The sequence below is a fragment of the Microplitis demolitor genome, chromosome 8 (assembly GCF_026212275.2).
Source record: "Microplitis demolitor isolate Queensland-Clemson2020A chromosome 8, iyMicDemo2.1a, whole genome shotgun sequence".
NCBI lineage: Eukaryota > Metazoa > Arthropoda > Insecta > Hymenoptera > Braconidae > Microplitis > Microplitis demolitor.
Genome location: NC_068552.1, coordinates 19,499,013 through 19,514,157, shown reverse-complemented (window position 1 = coordinate 19,514,157; position 15,145 = coordinate 19,499,013). Strand labels below are relative to the sequence as shown.

Sequence of the window (15,145 nt, the reverse complement as noted above, 5' to 3'; positions counted from 1 at the left end):
GTTTGACGGTGAGTCAGAAGCGTCGGTTGCTTGGACTACCGTCTGACGATAGCAGTCTTACGGAAAGTAGTCAAGTGGACGTCGTGGCAGACGCGGTAATTTCACTTAACTAACTATTCCTGTAGCTACTGACGCTCCCACTCTCACTCCCACTTCTACATCTACTACCACTGCTACTGCTACTTTACTGAAATATTATTATGCTTAAGTTAAACTATTTGGCAACGAATACTCTTTAAAGATTCACTTGATGTCGACGTGACTTTTAAATTAATTATTTATTGCTGGGGTTTATTTTTTATTGACTACCCGAGAGTATTTTAACAGAAAAACCTCAAAGGTAAATTAGTAAAAATATTAAATATTTTTTTTTTGACAATAAAATTTACCTTTGATATTGAAAAATAATTTATATTTTCAATAGCACTCCAAGTATTTGGTCGTATAATTTTTATAGTATTTCCACATTATGGCATAAAAATTTTTCACAAAGACATAAAAGAATGGGTACGTATAAAACGATGAAAAGGAAAAATAAAGAAAATCAGAGACAAGTATGTGAGTATAAAATGTATGTATGTATGAATGTAGGGATAGATGGATGTGAATATGTGCCGAGCCTTCAACTACGAGCATTAAAAAGCTTTATCCGTAACAGCCGTCGGGTTTTACTGTTCACCGTCACAATGTACAGGAGAAAGCACGAAATACGGATCACTGAGAAATACGTGCTTAAAAGATCATAAGTTAAGCTCTCGTGTGAAATCCCCCTGACATCTTCAATCATTTTTTTCCATTCTCAGATATCAATATTTTTAATAAACTTTTTTTAATCTTTTACTTTTTTTAAATTTTCATTCTTATAAATTGACATCTATTTGTTCCTTCTTTTTTTTTCATTATTAGTGTTGTAAATATAAGGGAAGTGGTAAAATGGACACACAGAACTTGAAAAAATTTATTTATGCACAACTCGAATTTGATGGGGTAATTTGGTCCACTGAAAATTGTCTAAAAAAAATTATCGAGTCTATGGATTTAAAAAAATTTTTTATGGGCCCATTTTACCTCACAAAATTTTTTAAATTAATGACTGGTTTGTTTCAATATTGATAAATATAAGGGGCAATTTTACCATGATCTCTAATTTTTTTGATAAAATTTTCTTGACTGAAAAAATAAAAATACTGGGAATGAAAATAAAAAATCTAAAATATGTAAAAGTTGTTAAAAATTTTAAATTAAATAGTTTTGTCATGACAACATCACACATCACGTCTATTGCCAACATCGTAACAGGTGAGACGCGTAAAATGTGTGACTTGGCATCATCATGAGTTACATTTATTGTATCACACGGATCGACCTCCTCTCTGATGTTATTGTAAACTTCTCAAGTTCCTTGATCTACTTCCAAACTGTTTTATATTTTTATATTTTTTTTTTCTTCACACTCCTAGCATAAAAAAAAAACTTTTCAAATGACAATTTATCCCGAGTCCCGAGCGAAAATAAATAAAATAAAAACACCAAATAAAAGTAAGTAAATAAAATTGCTGGATTGCAAATAAATTATTTCATTGATAAACTGATTTATTTAAACAGGTCTTGTTTGTTGCCAGTCATGTGAAAAAATCACCAGATAAAAAATAGACCAGAGTTGGAAATAAATATTAAGTGTATAAAACATGAGTTATTTTTGTCGAATGTATTTTTGTATTTATCAGCATCATCATCAGTAATTATTAGTCTTATTGCTACTGATTATTTTGTATTTATAAACGTACCTCGATACTGAAGTAACCCCTATCCACGTAGTCACCCAGAAAGAGGTATTTTGTTGTCGAGGGTGGACCTCCAACCTCAAATAATTTCATAAGGTCGTAAAATTGTCCATGGATGTCACCGCATACTGCAATTTAAAAATAAAACATCACATTAGAAATTTTAGCAAATAAAAATATAATGGAACTAAAGTTAGCCAGCGAATTAAAAAAAAAATATTTGAAAAAATTGCACCTATAGCTTTTTAATTTTTCTACATGTGCATATTTTTAGTTTTTTTTTTTTTCATTAATTTGTCGAAAAAAAAAAAAAAAAAAAAAAAAAAAAAAAAAAAAAATCTGAAAATTGCCTATTAATTTCAGATGATCCTGAAGTTGGTAGAAAATTATAAATTTTCGGATTTTCTTTTCAACAAGCTGACTACAAAAAAAAAAAACTAAAAATATGTACATGTAGAAAATTTAAAAAGCTATAGGTGCAATTTTTTCAAAAATTTTTTTTTTTTTTTATAATTTATCGTTTTTAAAAAAATCCAAAAATTATAAGACGTCGGATAACTTCAGTATCACAAAATATAAATTTATATTTTGTAAAGTAAAAATGTTTTTTTTTTTTTATTCATCGGTATGTCTGAAAAAAAAAAAAAAAAATTGGCAACCTTTTTCATTCAGAATTTTTTTTAGTTTCTTTTCAATTTACCGTTGAACCGTATGACTCTTTGAAAACCCCATGTATATATACAGAAAAAGTTTTTAAGTTAAAAGTAATGTTATAAGCATTATCGTAGTGTAGCCTCAAAGAAAACGTTTCTTTTTTTTTCCTTAGCAGCCCTTGGAAAATAGATTCTCTGAGATGTAAAGGATGATGGAATATAAAAAAGGAAAAATAAACTAACGAAGAAAGAAAAAAAAAACACTGATGATCGTACAACAACCATCAATCTGTGTATTGTTTCTCTTTAAATAAATCATCCAATACATCATTTGCCTTGTTCGGGTATTCTCCTTTTGTTACTTACAATTTATCAAATTTTTTTTCCACCATTTGGGTTTTTGTAAACAATATTTTAATAAATTTATGATAATAATAATATATTTAATAAATAAATTCAATCACCGGGAAATAATGATTTACTGTATCTCAAATATTATCAGAGTATACTAAAAATAAACATAATAAATTTTATTTAAGTATCGTTAGTATAATGAAAGCAGTAAAATAAAATAGTTTAATAATTTCATAAGGTGCAAATATATATATATATATATATATATATATATATATATATATATATATATATATATATATATATATATATAGATTATCTGAGTAAATATTAATGTCAATTGTGATCTATGACACGATAAAAAAAATAACATGAGCTAGTTAAATTTTATTATCTCCGTAAATAAAATATAATAAATTAAAATTAAATGAGATTTTTATTTTCACACTGAAAGAAAAAAAAATCTTTAGAAATATTAGATTTTTTTCCTACAAAAAATTACGCTATTGAAAATTTTCAATTTAGTGTATTTTTAGTATAAAAATTAAAAAAAATTTTTAAATAATGATTTTAATAATTGAATAAATCTGAATGTAATTCAAGAAAAAATTAAAAAAAAAAAAAAATCTGAAAAACGGTTAACCCTGCGATAAAACTCCAAAACTTCCTTCTGTTTTCGAACGCAGGCTCTAGTTTGTCTGATAAAAATCGAGGCGTCCGATAGATGCTTTTTCATTATACGAAAAAAATCTAAAAGAAAATTTAATTTTTCTTTTTTTTTCAAAATCAAATCAGTTCTAAGTCTTGGTCAGATATTTCAAGTGCCGCCAAAAATACTAAAATCGAATGATTCGTTCCAAAAATATTCTCGGACGAAAAAGTTCACACATACACACGACCGGATATCCACCGAAAGTAGTCGGCATAGCTTCTTAGGACTTTAAAACGTCGAAATCTGATGGTCGATTTTCGAAAATCATACCGACACAAATGACTTCCCTTTGTTTTTAAATTTAAAATTTTCATGGCGGGAAGTTAAAAAAAAAAAAAATAAAAAATGCATATAAATAATGTAAGTTAATTATTTTAGTTGAATTAATAAATAAAGTGATCTTTACAAATCAAGGAAGTACGTGGTGAATTGAATAATAACGCTTTATCAGAGTTACCATGACATGCAGAGCAGGCGGATCGATTGTAAACCGCTTTCATTATATCTATCTCCTCGCTAGTAATTTCAATTTGAGCGATCACAGAATGGCAAATGTAGTAGGACGTGAGCCTTCCAGATGCACACAACACACACACACACATACACGTGTGCATAAATATGTATATCTGTATCTATTTATCCTTGTAGATACATGTACATAATGCAGAGCGAAATGAGAGTGTACTCTCTCACCTGGCAACCGACATTCGCGGTGTATGCAGTCATCATCTGAGCGTGTTGTGGTCAGCCAATGTCACTCCGATAGCATACTGAGTGCTGATTTGTTTGCGTCTGTACTGGCATGTAGCAAATCATCAATATCTCCTCCTACTCATCGATACCACCAGCTTTACGTGTATTACGTTCATTAATAAAATTCGAATAAATACACACCAACATTTATTATTTACCATGATAGACTTATTATACAATCATAAATGTCAACTTTATCGCTCCTCATTGTTAATAAATAAATATACCGACGTTTATACATTGCAACATCAACCCAATTTTATTTTTAGCTGATTATTGTATGGAAACAACAGGCATTAAAAACTTGTTATCATCATATTTATATATCTTTATTTTGATATACATTTAATTTATCTTGTGAACCGAAGCTCCGACGAGACAATACCCAGTATTTGAATTTGTAACACGAGTTGTCGCAACTAGCCGGTCATATTCATTCAACTTTTGACAGTTTGCTTTTTCTATTATATATTTATGTACATACATATAACGGAAAAGTACTTTGTGATATAAATTTATCAAGAGCAAGTCATTTGTCGTTAATTTAAAAGTAACTCTCTTTGTAATAAATAAATAAATATATTTCACATTACTAATTCCAAAAGAACATAATTTTTTATGCCCTTTTGGATTTAAGAAGCTTATATTTTTCTCATGACCAATCATTTTGTAGACTTATTTTAAAGCTAAAAGTTTTTAAAGTCAAAAGGGCGCGTAATTTAAATTTCAAATATTAAAATAAATTCCCAAAACTACTGGAAATGGAAAAAAAATCTATAAGTCTTTTTGGAATTAATAACGCGATATATTTAGTAGCAATAGCAATAGCGATGGTATGACAGTGGTGAGCTTGTCCACCAGTAAGATTATTAATATTCATCTCATAACATAATGTCTTATCCAGCAGTGGCAATGAATATCTTCTAGACAGTTGTATGAGTGGTAGCTTTTGCGCGACATTATGATTAATCTATTTGATATTACTTTGCGCTTTGTTACTACTTCTACTTGTACCTCTGCTACTGTTAGTGTTACTGAAAGTGGTACTGATGGCGCAACTGCTGGTAGATGCTTGCGGTAATATTAATGAGACATATGCATTAACTTGATGAGAATAAGAACAACTGGATGAATAAAGTGTCACGAAACTACAACTATTCCAAGTAACTTTACTTGAACGTCATTTAAATATAAGTATAATGGGAAATATATATGTATATATAGTTTAAATAGTATATATATATAGTTTAAATAATTGTATGGATTATGGTTAGTATTATACGGAAATCTTGTTATGGTGAGTAAGTTCAAAAGCACTACGATCTATTGAGATTTCAAAAGAGATTTCAAGTTTAGTATCTTGGAAAAGCTTGTGTAAGACAACTTACTATCTGGTGCTTAGTAGCGAAGTAGTACCCAGTAAAAGCTTAGTGTAAAGCTACTGTATACATATATATATATATGTTGGTTGTACTTGGCTGCTGATGGTGTAGCTCAGGTGCGGTTAGATGGGTCAAGTTAACAGACGAGTACAAACCGGTACATGCGAAGACACTTGAATAATGTATTATGTTAATTATCCTTAGTAGGCACTCTATATTTATTTGGATTTAATTATATTATTTAACAAGAATTTTAGCTATTTGTTTAAGGTTTTCTTTGTCAAATAATATTTGCAAAGGATCGGGGTTCAATTTCGTGTTTCAATTTATATGGAAATAAGAATGGGGTCAGTTTTTAAAAATGCGTGAATTTAAAACATTGATGAATAAGTTTAAAGTTTACTTAGCTCGATTAACTTTTGAACAAAATTAAATTTACAGAAGATTTAGATCTAGAATTTGTAACTTTTATTTTTTCAACGAATAATTATTTTAATTTAATTTAAAGTTCTTGGTAATGAAAATAAGTTTGAAGTAAAGATAAATATCGGTTTTTTTGTGAATAAATTTTTTTATAAATAAAGCTTTTTTAATATGGAGCGGAAATCCATCAATTTTAGTTTGCAAGTTTTTTTTTTTTTGTTTAAATTTTTTATTAAATTCAGTGGGATGAACAATGAAAAAATAAATTTAATGTGTCATTTTTGAGTAGGATATTTTTGTAAAAAAGTAAAAGAAAAAAAAATCGGCCATTGATAAAAATAAATAAATATTTTTTAAATATTTTCAAATACTTGTTTATGTAGTGAGTATTTTTAAAAAAAAATTTCTAGCCATTTTTAGATGATTTCGATATAAAAATATAATTTCTTCGCTTGAAAAAAGAACAATAAATAAATAAGGTTTGAAATAAATTATTAAAAAATAATTTGCCGAGTGTATTCATGAAGAATAACTAATATATAAGTCGAATAAAATTATGGGATTGGCTTGAGATATTCTAGGTCATCCTATTTTTATATTTACATATCGGAAAATTTTGTGGTCTCAGATTACCGTGACGTTTAGGTATAATAATAACAAGGTTATGGGTAATATAATCGCTGAGGAGTTTAATTGTGAGCTATCCTGCATACTAGTTAGTTCACCAGCTCATGTGGTTTGTAATATTCGCTCAAGTATTGCACTACATGATACCCCACAGCTTAACAATAACCAGGATTGTATTGATTTATTCGAAAAATGCCTTAAAAATTTATCGGGTCATAAAAATAGAGAGGATTATTTATTTAGTCTTATAATCTTTAACAATTAATAACGGACGTACAATAAATAAATAGTTTTGCGGTATTGAGGTCACTTGTACCAAGAAATAATTTTTTTTCAACGGCTTACAAAAGCACTTGATGTCTAATGGATTGTTAGGGATGTGGATAAAAAATAAAAGTAAAGAAACTAAAAAAAATTGTAAATGCTTGAGAAACGATGGACGGTTGTAAATCGTTCTCAGTAAATCTTTTTTAATTGCACCCAATGGTAAAGTAATTAATACCAATGGATTGGCATTATTTTATCGATTTATATATCTTTAAAATATATATATGCTTCTTATTGTGTTACGTTATTTATTTCCATTGTTTGCTTCATAAAAATTTTATTTCAATTTAAAACAATAAAGTACTTTTTCAAGTTTCATTTCAATTTAAAATAATAAAGTACTTCTTAAAAGTCAAACAAACTTTTTTTTTATTTTAAATTAAATCCGGAAAGTAAAAATAGAAATGTTAAATAAATTACAAGTATATTATATGTAAACTGATACTTCTAGCTATCATTAATGATTTTTAATACTTTAATTTTTAAATTTAATTTATTATTGTGTTTTGAACCAGTGACATTTTTTTTTTTTTTTTTTTTTTTTTTTTTTTTTTTTTTTTTTCAATTAATTTTTCAAAATATTACAGACAATTTTAAGAATTTTTGAAATGTTCTAAAGAAAATGCCTTCGTGGAATTTTTTAATATTTTTGAAATGTTTTAAAATTTTTGAGAATAGTCGAGAAAAATTTCAAAATAAAAAAATTCAAGAATTTTCGGGATTTTCCAGATTATTCAAAATTTCTTTCAAGTTTTCTAGGAAACTTTATAAATTTTTAAAACTATTGATCACTCAAATTTTATGAAACATTATAGAGAAAAGCGGGGAAAATGGGTTACTCAAAATTTTGTTGTTTAAAATTATCATTTATTACTGTCACAATTATTTCCAAGCAGATCGACGTACCCGTGAACTATTTTTCAAAATTTATTTCCCAAAACTCCATTATTCATTACTTTCGCTTTAAAATTACACCACAAATCATATTTCCTACAAACTAATCACCCTCTTCGTAAAAAAATAATTTTTCAACGACACTAAAAAATTTTCTTTCATTTATACAGTGTGACAATATTCTATATAAAAAATTATACATTTTCTCTGTCCTCATTGTAACCACCCCTATACGATAAGATATATCGCCAGCAATCGAAATAAAGATAAAATAAAAACCAACTTTTCTATTTTATCATTCTAAAGTATAATAATAAAATTTTCTAATGTACCATAAGCACACAAAAGAAAAATAAATAATGATAATTATCGATAAAATTACTATTATTAAAAAAATATTTACAACAGATTGACATAAAAAAAAAAACGTCACTTAATAATGAAAAAAAAGTAAATAAATATAGTAATTGCAGCATTGTATTATGCGTGTCGACCATTATAATTTGCTTGCACGTGACAACAATCGATCGTTGTAAATGAGCCGGAAGACAAAGAAGTGAACAGTTAACATGCATGTGCTCAGCGTACGTTTATTTGCATGCATATATACATGCATACGACATACATGAGTATAACAACTACATAATGCATGTACATAGATATAGATATAGTAGGTAACTATATATATGTATATATATATATAATATATTCCTATAAAATTTTCATGAGATATTCAGTGAGTGAAGTTTAATGCGTGCATAGTGAGGGCTGTTATCGTATATCTCAGTAAAAGATCTGACCCCGAGAAATATTTGAGCATAGCACAAGTTTCGATTGAACGAGCTTACAGTTAAGTTTAACTAAGTAGTATAGCTGTTAGTGTGAGTTAAGAAGCATTGTATTGCTACTTGAATATTTTGAATCAACAGTAAAGTTGCTAACAATTTTATGCTCGTAAAACTCAAAGGTTATTCATCTCTTATGTCTACCAATGTATATTTATTGTGTAAAATAATAATGATATCAGAGTTTATTCAAGTTTTCAGTAAACTAAATTATAAATTTCAACGGACTACAAGGTTAATCTCAAGTAATTTTAAAGTCAAATATTTACAGACGACCTACTGCGGTGGTTAGTGTAGAAACTAACTTGGGTGCTTTGTCAATATTAACAGTGGGAAAAAAATATATTATAGACATTTCGTTGTTTATAATGTTAACTATTATAATTTGTTTTTTTTTTATTTTTTTTTTATTTTTCAATAAATTATTTAAGTGAATTAATTGTTTTCAGGGAAAGTATTGTTGACTTGGTATTACGGAATGCGGCAACAATGGTGAAAAAATATCGAAATTAGGGAACTGGATTTTTCGATCACTTGATAGAAATTTAAAATAAGAATGAGTGAAGAAGGATGTTCGTTATAAATGAGCATAAGCTACAACGGTGATTTACTACAGTCAAAACACATCAGCAACAAGGTCATAAGGAAGGGTGTGCCGCAGGTTTCGTGCGCAGCGGCACACCCTCTATTTCACTACACGGCTCTCTGTTCTATCTAAAGCATCCTCATATTTTTTATTATACTACAACACGTTTATATCTAATATATATTTTATAAATTGGATTAATAAATTTTGAGCTCATTTTTTTAGAAAACAATTTTTGATTATTTTCAAACTTCATATTTTTTTGTAATTATATATTTATATGTGAAAAAAATGAAATTTCATTTTTACTTAATATTTCAAAGTGCCTGAATCTATTTTAAAAATTTTTTATTAATATCAAGAAAAAGTTAACGATTTAATTCAGGATGAAAAAAATTAATTTTTGCTTCACGACAAAATTTTCTCAGCCCTTCCCTATAATTTTTAGAATAATAAAATTTGTCATTGCAGTTAAATAAATTTATTTGAATTTAAAAAATAAATTGTTCTCTCAATTACAGCGCAATGAAATGGTAATTTTATGCTAGCTGATAGTGTATTTTAAAATTTATTTTTACAATGAGGCAATAAAGGTATATTAACACATGAAAATGCATTATATTTCAACGAAACATTCGTACGCGGGATTAGTTATATTTGTTGCCTGAGGCGTGCGTGGTGTACAGATCGTTTTGAGTTAAATAGCTCTATGTATACGTGAACTGTTTATATGTGTGTACTTTAACCCACATGACACAATTTGCTTGTGTGGTTAAATTACAAATATATATATATATATAAATAATATTACACAAACTGTTGCTTAAACTTTTTAAATTTTATTTCTACAAGATTAAAAGCCATTTCATTAAATTTAAATTATTGCCCTATCGTGCCTCTATAATTACGAGTAAATTCAATTAGCCCCTTTATAAATTCCCTACATAATAACCTATTAATTTCCTAAAATGAAAACAAAAAAAAAAAAATTCTATAATTAAGAAAATAAATTAATTTGTTTTAATTATAAAAAAATTTTTTTTTTAGTTTGCTAAAATTGTTCCGGTAAATTAAGCGACTTTGCAGAGGAAAATGTTATCGAGTATTTTCGCCTGTCAGATACTTAAAGAAAATTATTGAGACGAACCCCCGAGGGGTTAATTTTCCTGAGATACTTTATTATATAAACGGATAAAGTGAAATTGTTGATTTTTAAAAATATTTAAAAGAAAATAATTTTTTCAAACAAACATGTCGAAGCAAGAGTAATTTTATTTTATTTTCTGAGATTTAACATTTCTCACTCAAAGTGTTATACTTCGATCCGAATCGTGTAGGAAGCAGTCGAGAGTTGAGAATATACTTGAGTTGCGACAAGTTAGACATAGATCGAACTCTAACTCCTTCACTTAAAGTTTTATTCCCTCAGTTCTACACTTTTGTTTGCCAAGGCTTTTATAATGAAAATTATTTTTTACAAGATTATTAACATGATCTCATAAAAATTTATGTTCTAAATCAAAGACTATTTTTTTTTATAATTAACGTTCATGAAGAAAAAATTTCCGTGATCTAATTAAAGGGAAAAAAATGAACTGAGTCAAAAAAAAATCTAAGAGTATAAAGATTTTTGATAAACTCTGTGACAAATTGTAGATCCGTAGAAAACGGAAGGCTCACTTTTTCTCCTTCATCCACTTTTTTTTTATCCACCCTTACCCTTTAGCATTTTGCCACATTTTTCCTGTTAATTCTTTTATCTCTGTCGGTAGCACGCGCGGTCTATATAAATGAAGAAAAATACAAATATATAAAAAAAGAAAAAAATTGGCAATCGAGTTGTAACGATTGCCCTGAGAAAGAAGATTGTTGAGGGTGATTCGAGTTCTATACTATGGCAATGCTTTCGCTAAAATTCCTACAGAGTTTCATAGTTCGACAAAAGTTTATGGGCTCTCGACGAATTGCCTGAGAGGGATGAACGAGCTTAGGTCTTCTTTATTACACAGACCGTGATAAAACGATCGATTGATATGACACGTGCGAAATACAAGACATTTCACAGTTGAGACTTAACGACAGATACCTCCTACTTGCTTTTATCCATAAAATTATATCCATCCTACACTTGCTTCCTACCTTTATTAATATATATATTAAAAATTTTAATAACATTTTTTTATAGTTCACTAAAAAAAAAACCCCTTTACTTTACACTAAATAAAAAAATTTTATGTTACATATTTTTTAATAAAAAGTTTCCCATTAAAATTTATAAAGATTTTTTTTTTAAATAAAAATTTATATGTGGAATTTTTTATTTTCTCTTCAATGGAAATTTATTTGTTAGTTTTTTATATTTTTTTTTAGTAGAATTTTTATACTTTTCTGAATAAAAATTTATCTATAATTTTTTTTTTTTTTTTTTTTTTTTTTTTTTTTTTTTTTATAGAGAATTTTTTATATTATGCTAAAAATTATGCAAATAGTTTACACGCTCAGTTTAATCTTAGTAACTAGTATCTAAAGTATAAGCAAAAATTTACACCCTCGCGTGCCAGTTTAATGCGACTCTCGAGTGTGCAGAGCGACGAAGATCGAAAAATAGATTGCCGTTGCAAGAAAAGGGGTTGGAGGCGAGTAAGAGCTTTTCAACCCGCTAACATTGTGCACTCGTGTCACACAATTCTCATTTATGTCTGAGTCATAAAAAAAAAACTATATATAATAATAATAAAAATAAAAATAAAATAAAATAAAATACAATGTTAGTGCGGTCGCAATCCTCCATTATTTACCAGAACAATTTTCCGAGACTATTAAATAAATAAATCACGAACTTAATTATTTATTTTCATCCCTGAAAACTCACTGAGTCTCGATTATCGATTTAACTTTTTATCGTAAAAATTAAGGAACTAAATTATTTAAATTAATATCAATAATAAAAAAATATTTTATTAAATGTCTGAGGGCAGAAGTTGAGGAATTTTTTTTTTTAGTTAAATTAAAAATTAAAATGATCGACTGTGAGATTGCACTTTGATGTATAAGAGTATTAAATTTTTTATTAATAGTTTGGAATTTCGCACGACGCTTCTAAATAATCTATTATTAAACCAGGCTGCCGGGCGTCACTGAAAGTTACGTAAAGCAAATTGAGAGGAGCGATAAGCAATTCTTATGCCACCGCGACTCTTGCACTTGGTTTAATCTATGCATCAATCTACATCTTGTTCAACTGAATTCACTATCTTTTTATTCCCCCGTTCTTATTTTGATAATTTAATTCTTCAACTTGATTTAATCCCTTGACTCAAATTTTTAAATTTATTTTTCATCCACGCAAAGACAATTTTTATTTAAAAGTAAAAATACGATTTAATTAACATTTAAATAAAATTTGAATTTCATTTTATCCCGTAATTTTTTTTTTTATCACTTGTACACTCAATTTGCCCTTTTTTCTCACAGCAAAGCCCCGTAAACTCAGCACACCCGCTAAAAAATTAAACCAAGAGCTTGTAAAACCAGTACTTTTGTCTCAAGTTTTTTTTTTTATTTATTTTAGCACAAGACTGTGATTATGTCACTAGATTTAATCCAGTCTACAATCTTACAAGGTGCCGTTTCTACAGTTGAGAGACTTCTTATCTCCATAATGACATCAATAACCGTTACACATATATACATATATTTCCGACAATAAAAACAAACAAAGTCGAATTAAAAACCCGCCCTTATTTATTCTATTCAGTCAGTTTTAAATTTCATACAAATTCATTTTGCGAAAAAAAAGCATTAAATTTATTTATCATTTACTTTTACGTCAATGGCGCACTGTAAGTCAGTGTAATTCAACATTTAAATAAATATAAACCGGGCAATAAAATCGCGGATACAGCCAACAGAGATTGAATTCTTTTAACAGTATATATTTTTTTATTTTTTGTTTTATATTTTTACCCGAGGCAATTTCGGGGCATTGGGATTGAAGCGATCGCTCTGCTCGTACATTTAAGTCCCTATTTTCTCGCGTATCTCATCAGGATGAACGTTGAAGAACCTTGGAGTACGTCGTTCGAGTGAGAAATAAAACCAAAGGCATTTTCAGTTCAAGTTTAACTGGGATCTTCTCATGGGGAAGGAAAATAGGAACTTGTTTGTTTCATCTATGGCTATTGCTATTGCTAACTATTTCAAGTAACTACACATCTGTATCTATCAATCTATATATATATATATATGAAAAAAGAAAGGCGTAAAAAAGCGGATGACTATTCTTTTCCTTAAGAATACAGGGAGAGACTTCTCAAGGGAGTTGTCTGGTTATTCTTGGGATCCTACGTGCCCTCTAGCTTCGACCGTTGACTGTTGAAGAGTAAGAGTAGCTGAAGAGAAATTGCCGGGAAAAGAGATAAAAAGACCCCGGTAAAGCAGGTAAAGAATACTTCCTTCTTATATATATATTTTTCTTTTCTTTCCCTTTTATTTTTATTTCCGCAACTTTTTTATATTTTATTTCCCATCTCTCTCCATCTTTCGGGCAGCGTTGTCGACCTCAATCTCGGAGCAAGTCAAAGGCACACAGTTCGCTCCAATGTTTACTCAGTCCGTGTAAATTCCCGACGCAAAGATTCCGCCCCGAGCTAACGACTTTTCATTTACCACCATCAGTATATTTCAACCTCTGGCTCACCCGCTTCTGGCTGACTCAGCTCGTCACTCACTACTGATGCACTTCTTTATATATTATTTCATCTCGTAATAAAAATTATATTACTTTTTTTAAATTCTCTTCAATGCCTCTCTCGAGAGCTGGGAAATTAACCGACTTCATTTGTGACCCTTAAGTATTTTTAATTAACTGCCTCACCATCGATTCAAGTAAATAAAAATAAATTTGTCCTTTTGAATTTCAAATCAAGCGAAAGAAAAAAAAAATATTCAATTTCAAAATATATAAAATATTAACTTAACATTTTTTTATATATGGTAATTTATGTATGATCATATATTGGCTCATATTGATTATCATTTTTCCTTGGGGTATTTTTTTTTATTTTAAATTAAAAAATAAAAAAGTACCAAGTGCGCATGCTGTAATGAATGTTAAATCTGAATTTATAAAGCAAATGTAAAAATTTATTTGTAAAAAGAGTTTTAAAAATGAATCAATGGATTTTAGTGCTCCACTTGGGGGTTCGCTCCGGGTTTTAAAACTAAAAAACCGTGACCCAGTTTGAGCACCAGTGTGCTTTAATGTGCTTCCACACTAGCTTTATTCTCATGTTCACCCTTTACACACTCAACTCTCCTTCTCCCTCACTCAAACTCTCTAAACCTACTCACTAACTCAACTCAACTCAACTCTCCACTATATGCGCTCCCCGTTTTCTTTATATTAACCTTTTCACCAGTACTGCAAACGCATACTACACGAAAATCCTAAACTTAATTTTTTTTCTTTACTAATTCCTCCAGCACTTAAATCCTTTTATTATTTAATTTTTTTTCAGGTTCAAAATAAACTTTCTTATTTAATTACGCAATTTCCCTTCATCGCTTACTATTAATTCGCGGATTTTATAGAAAATTTGTAACAAAATTTTAAACTTTTTTTTTTTTACGCTCTGTGTCACAAGAGGCCTATTACTGGTTAAATTACCGAAACAGGTTGAGTATCTAGGTGTGAAGATTAAAAACTCAGTTCTCACGTTAGTAAAAAAAAAGTTCTCAATTCAACTACAAGACTAAAATAATTTTCTAAATATTTTTGTGTTTTCATTCAATCAACTGTCCCCT

General features: G+C 28.4%; 1 protein-coding gene across 5 annotated transcripts in view; it reads right to left on the bottom strand.

Annotated features, from left to right (window-relative positions):
- The window catches only part of LOC103576807 (serine/threonine-protein phosphatase 2B catalytic subunit 3), a 133,534-nt gene that overhangs the window by 24,997 nt on the left and 93,392 nt on the right, over window positions 1-15,145 (bottom strand). For all 5 annotated transcript variants that reach the window (XM_053741388.1, XM_053741389.1, XM_014443235.2 and 2 more), the window contains one exon: window positions 1,788-1,912. In XM_053741388.1, coding sequence (XP_053597363.1) covers window positions 1,788-1,912 — 125 coding nt within the window. The remainder of the gene's footprint in view (window positions 1-1,787; window positions 1,913-15,145) is intronic.